This window comes from Sus scrofa, chromosome 7 (genome assembly GCF_054392235.1).
Source record: "Sus scrofa isolate SSC_HxYL_T2T_F1_AM1 chromosome 7, Sscrofa_HxYL_maternal_Yorkshire_Landrace_v2.0, whole genome shotgun sequence".
Taxonomy (NCBI): domain Eukaryota; kingdom Metazoa; phylum Chordata; class Mammalia; order Artiodactyla; family Suidae; genus Sus; species Sus scrofa.
The window spans coordinates 131,394,429-131,400,428 of record NC_139389.1 but is presented as its reverse complement, the minus strand read 5'-3'; the positions used below and the strand labels follow the sequence as shown (position 1 = coordinate 131,400,428).

Below are 6,000 nucleotides of genomic sequence, written 5' to 3'. Positions count from 1 at the left end.
GGCCTGGCCTTGTCCCCGGGCCACCGACAGGCCCCCACAACTCCTCTTGTCCTCGCCGGGAGATGAAACGGCTGACACGGCAGCTGCGTCCTTCCCAGTCTGACCGGCGATTTCAAGTCCTGCCCTGGGCGGAGGAGCTTTGGGGTTGGGGGGCGTTACATCCAGGTCGCACGCAGCGTTTGTCAGGAGGTGGGAGGGAACCGGGGGACCTGGGGGGGGTCACCCACACGAGTGTGTTCGAAGACCCAGCCAAACCTACTGTGGGGTCACCATGTTCAAGAATCTCTCCCACGTGGAGCACCCCTGCCCCCTCACCCCCGCGCTTGCCACAGACCTCGGCGTTGGGGGGTGGGGCCGGTGTTTGACCCCCAGGAGTTAGTGGGGGCGAGGTGGAGGGAACTCACAGATTCGGAGGAGCATTCCTTCCCAAGTGGGACTCACACAAGGTCTCACATCCCCCCCGCCCCCCCCATGTGCTCTTAATCTCCTCTTAGTCTCTTTTTATTTTGTCCACTTCGCTCTCCCAGAGTTTGGAATATCAGGATTTATATGGAGACACTTTTGCGAAGTTTAACCTCGACCCCTCAATGAAACAAAAGTAAAAACAACCAAGCCACTTTTCTAGGGAGATGAAGCAATGACCAACCCCCCCCCCAGTCCCCGTGGGGACCCCAACCCTCATTCACAGCCATCTACTCCTCCCCACCCAGTCCGAAAAGGCTTTCAGATGAGTGGGTGGGGACTTGTGTTAATTCCACTTACTTCCACGCACACCGCACTCCGCCCCCCTTCTCAGGGGGTCCTGCTCCCTGGAGGGGAGGAGGGATGGAGAGGATTTTCTTTTATTTAAAAATATCCTGCCCATCGTTCTCCCCCCCTTCCCTTTTGCGCTGTCAGTGCGCAGGGAGAAGAGCCACAAAAACGCTGCACGTGTGGCCGGCCTGGACAGCGGGTGTGCGCACGGGCGAGTGTGTGTGTGTGTGTGAGTGTGTGTGCGCGCGCGCGCGAGTGTGTGTGTGTGTGTGTGTGTGTATGTGCTTTCTTGTTCTCTTACAGGGTACAATGTTAAAAAGCCACCGCTAGTCGCCCCCAGTGCTCCGACTCTCTGGGTCTTTTTGTCTCTAGTGCAGATTAAACGTCACGTCCGCACTTGAACTTGAATTTTATCCCATTGTACAGAGGCAGCCCCAGCCATAGAGAGACCGAGAGCTCCCAGAGAACCCGGACTCCGCCATCTTCACGTTGCAATCTATAGCTCCCAGTCCGCGCCCGCACCGACCCAGGCGCACTGGGCAAGCGGCCCCTCAGCCCAGCTCCCCCCGGGCCCGCGGCGCCAGGGGAGCGCTGGGGAGCGCTCGCGGGGACCCGGCAGCCTCTCCGGCCGGCGCCAGCCTGCCAGGTGAACTGGGAAGGAGCAGCTCCTGGAGTCCCCCCAGAGCCTCGGAAGGGTCAGTCTCCGAGAAAAAAACAGGCGGCCCGCAGAAAACCCAGAAACAACCGAACCGGGGCAGTTCTACATTGCTTTGGGTTTTTTGAGGGGGCGGGGTGAGGGGGTACGAGACAAGTCCCCAAGTTTTCTTTGCTTTTTTCTTTTTCTTTTCTTCTTTTATTTTTTATTTGTTTGCATTTTTCCCCCTTCCCCCCCCCCCCTCCTGGTAGAAGTGCGCTCTCCACCTACCAGACCCTGAAAGAAAGTGTCAGGAGCCGGTGCAAAATCCGGTTTAAGTTCAAGAAGACATTTGGAAGTCCAGGAGGCCAAGCAGTTTGAAGAAGTGTAAGCGATTTTTTTTCCTTCAAAAGAATATATTTTTAAAGAAACCAGCCAGTCCGCGGCAAGCAACAGATTTTTTTTTTTTTTTTGCCTTTCTCCTATTTTAGATCGAGAGATTTTTCTTTTTCTTTTTTCTTCTTTTTCTTTTGGCAAACAAAACAAAAAACAGCATAGAAGAAAGAGCAAAATAAAGAAGAAGAAGAGAAGGAAGAGAGGGCAAGAGAGGAAGGGGAAAAAAAAAAAAAACCAAAACACCAACCGGGGCAGAGGAGGAGGCGCGGCGGCGGCGGCGGCGGCGGCGGCGGCAGCGGCGCGGCGGCAGCAGCGGCAGCAGCAGCGGCGGCGGCTCGGACCCCCTCCCCCGGCGCCCCCATCAGTGCAGCTCTCCGGGCGATGCCAGAATAGATGCCGGGGCAATGTCCCGCCGCAAACAGGGCAACCCGCAGCACTTGTCCCAGAGGGAGCTCATCACCCGTAAGTGTCTGCGGCGTGCGCGCGAGGGGCCGGAGGATGGGGCTCCGGGGCTGGGGACACGGAGCCGGGCGCCGCCGGGCCGGTGGCCCGGGCGGCTCGCAGAGGCAGCGGCGTCGGCCCAGAGCATGGTAGGAGGGGCGGGGGGCCCTAGGAAAGTTTCTTTGCAGCCGGGGGAGTCGGGGCGCCGTGCAGTCAGACGCGCCCTGGGCTCGGGGGCCTGCGGAGCGGGCTTCGGGCCGGGGAGGGGGCGCGCAGGCTGGAGGAGGTGTGTGTGTGCGCGCGGAGCCCGGCTGGACGCTCGCCCCTCCGAGCGGCGTGTGTGGCGGCGGCGGCGCTGGTGGCGGGGTTTGGAGAGGAGGGGGAGGGGGCTGGGGGAGCGGAGGGGGAGGGGGGAGCCGGGAAGTGGGGAAAAGTTGGCGAGCGCGTGGGTCCGCGCTGACGGCGCGGGCGGAGGAGAGCGGGGTGCGCTCAGGCCTGGGGGAGACGCGGGGCGAGGGGCGGCCGCCGGCTCCGAGTCCCGGTTGCTGCACCCGGCCAGGCAGGGCGCCGGCCACGCTGGTCCTAGGATTCCGCAGCCGCCTTTCTCTCCCCTCCTCTTGCTATTTGCAAAAGAATCCAGCTGCGCGGCTGTTTGCCGGGCTCCTGCACCCCCATCCCCCATTTCCCCACCTCCGTTCGTCTCCTGGGATGATCTTGTCTTCTTTCCCCCACTCCCCAAAAAAGGTGGGGGCATCGGGGGCTGGTGAAAAATCCCCAACACGGGGGAAAAAAGGGTTGTCAGCTAGAAGTGGGAAGAGGGATGTGCTTGGAAAACAGTGAAAGAAAAAAAAAAAAAAAGAGAGAAAGAAAAAAAAGGAAAAAGGAGAGAGACCTATCAATCTCTTCTTACCCATCTTCCTATCTCCGAGCTTTCATCTTCCCTGTCTAAATAAACAAGGCAGGTCGCCGTGGAAATCCACTGTCTGAAATCGTGTGGATTTCAAGCAAGTGGCGGGGCGGGCAAAGTCAGGCAGCGGGGCAGAGACGCAGCAGCCTCCAGCGCCCCAGTTGGGTTTATTTAGGCACGGGGAAGAAGCTGGCGAGAGCGGGCCAGGTACGGGGTTTGCAGGGGAGCTCGCCCGGGTGCCTGCACACTTGCACCGGCGAAGGTCGGCTCGCGGCGCTCCCCGCCCGCCGCAGCCCGCGGGGCCGCTGCCTCGCGGCGCGCAAACCTTTCCCCGCGGTCTTTTCTCTCGTGGTGCCTGGGTCGCCGTTCCTGTTTTTTTTTTTTTTTTTTAAATCTTCGAACCTTTCTTTCTTTTTAAAAATTGCAATAGAAATAAAACATCCTCTGGGTGCCATCGAAACCGCGGGCAGGTTGTGTGCCTTGCAATCCTTGGAGCACCTCGTCAGGCTGGGGCCGGGCTGCTGGTGGGGAGCTGGAGAGGGCTGCGCGCCCAGCCGCCGCCGAGGACTGGCGGCGGGGCGGCCGAGAGCCGAATATTTATGTTATATTTTAAAAAATTTAAATAAATAAATAAATATATAAAGGGGTTCTCCCCTCCCCTGAAAACCCAGCATAGGAGCCATCTGCTCGGAGCCTTTGCTGCTGCCATCTCTCCTTTGTTACAGCAGATACATTAGTAAGAATTTGTGGGTTTATTATTATTTTTTGGGGAGGGGAAGAGCTATTAAAGTGGGCTTGCCTTGGGAGAGGGGCTGCCTTTTTGGTGGGAGGGAAGAGGCCTTCGCTTTGATTTTGCACCCTTGTTAACATCAAAGAAGGTTCGCTGGTTGCATTTAAAACAAAATGTTTTGCAACCAGATCTGAGCCTGGTTTGATCAAGGTCCTTTTCACCAGTTGACATTTTGTCCTTTACCAAGCCTTAGCAATTGCTTATTCTACCACCCCCCCCCCCCCAGATGGTGGAGTGGCTGTTAGAATGTCTGTGCTTGCAGACGCCTAATTTCTCCAGGAGGCAATTTGCCCCACGTAGCCTCTGTATATTTGCAAGGGCTGTTTTTGAGGAGGGGGATGTTGGGGGGTGGGGGTGGTCCGGGAAGGGGGAGTTGTTGGGGGGGGGCTGCATTGCCAAGCTGGTACAGCAGCAAAGAAGCCAGGAGTGTTTGCAGTTGTGTGGAAGGGGGGAAAGAAGCAGGTAGGTTTGCTTTGCTTTTGCTCTCTCCTCTTCTGGCATATTCCTGGGACCTCAGGAGAAAGGCCTGGCCAGAAGGACTGGTGGCAGCTGGCCGTGGGGGGCGAGGGGTGTCACCTCCTTCCGTCCTTCATTTGTTCCACGCTCTCTCAGCCTTGCTCAGAGTGGTGCTGGAAAGCCGGCTGCCGCTGAAGCAGGGGCAGGGAAGGAGAGGTGGGGAGAAGGAGACCAGAGGGCCAGGGATATCCCGTCGCCTCCTCCTCGCAGGGGCACCCGGAGCCCAGGGCATGTGCAGGGGCTTAAGCAGGGAGAGTGGTCCAACCAGTTTTCAGACAAGGCTATTTATTATCCAACAGCAGCTGGCTTTTCTGTCTGTCCTGTGTCACCCGGGGATGGGGGTGCAGGCAGGGGAAAGGCAAGCTTTGGATGCACTTGAGGCTGCAGGGCCTCTTCACAAGGATGCAGGCGTCGTGGCCTTAGGGTGCTCTGGAGCCCTGGCCAGCAACATGGGTGCTGTCACAGCCCTGATGGGGGGGTGGGGGAGAGGGGGGAGGCAAGGCTCCCATTTTAGATTTTAAATGTGAAAGAAGAAAGCGGTTGTCTTCAGTTGGGTGGCAGCCCGCCGCCGGGCCTCAGGTTCTTTAAAGATGATGATGCAACTTAGGATAACTGACGGCCTGAGAAACACGCAGCGTGGATAATCTTGGAGGGGGAGTCAGAGAAGGGCGCCGTAATGAGCTGGTTAGATGTACAGACAGGGTCCGGGAGAAGAGGGAGCAGGGAGGTAGGGGGTGGGAGACAGCTGGGGATGAAGCCCTAGGCTTCTGGTTTGTTTCACAACGTTTGACCCAGATGGATCTGGCTTTTTAAAACCAGAGGACAGCCCCAGCTATGAATACAAACAAACACCACACAACACAGTGACACTTGTCAGGAGGGGAGGAAGAGGGGCAGTGGCTGGCCAGGCAGAGGCTGGGGCTGGGAGCCGGCTGAGCGCAGAGGCGAAGGATCTCTGGTCCACACGGGAGCTCTGAGGCTCTCGGAGGAGGAGAAGTGGAGCCGGTGGTAGATGACACAAGCCCATGGAGGTGCGTGTTCAGCCAGCCACCACCAAGTTTCCTTGGACGATTAGTGATCTTCCATCGGAATTCACGCTTTTGCAAAACAACCCGAGACCCAAGATTTGACGCGGAAGTTAGGCTAACTGTGTTAATTCCATGGTTGCCTTTTAAATTAGGTTTGGCCGTAGCTGGAGGTTTTGAAGGCCGCTGTGCTTAGCATTATGTGAACTCACCAGGGCCTCCCATAGCTCGGGTCTGCGTATCTTTCAAAACTGGGCCTCGGATAAATTTCCCAAGACCCCGGGCCCCTCTTTCTCCTTTGGTGGGGGGTGGGGGCGAGTGAAGTTTGTGTCCTTGTGCACAGAAGGGAACCCCGTATCATTAAAAGTGTGACAGAAGTCAGCTGCCTTGCTTCTGAGGGAGAATAAAGATGTGTTCATCAGAGGTGTTATCCAGGCTGATTTTATTCATTTGTAATTCACACCTGAGAGAAAACAGCCATGAGCATATTTTAACAACCCGGAAGATTTTTAAAGGGGTCGTCTTTCCTTTCCCAAAT

General features: G+C 57.2%; 1 protein-coding gene across 4 annotated transcripts in view; it reads left to right on the top strand.

The window, feature by feature from the left end:
* The first annotated feature begins 2,043 nt into the window (after window positions 1–2,043).
* Window positions 2,044–6,000, top strand: part of BCL11B (BCL11 transcription factor B) — a 93,973-nt gene continuing 90,016 nt past the window's right edge. For 3 of the 4 annotated variants that reach the window (XM_084966266.1, XM_084966264.1, XM_084966265.1), the window contains exon 1: window positions 2,044–2,245. In XM_084966266.1, the coding sequence (XP_084822392.1) occupies window positions 2,188–2,245 (58 nt within the window). In that variant the 5' untranslated portion in view covers window positions 2,044–2,187. 4 annotated transcript variants of the gene reach the window in all.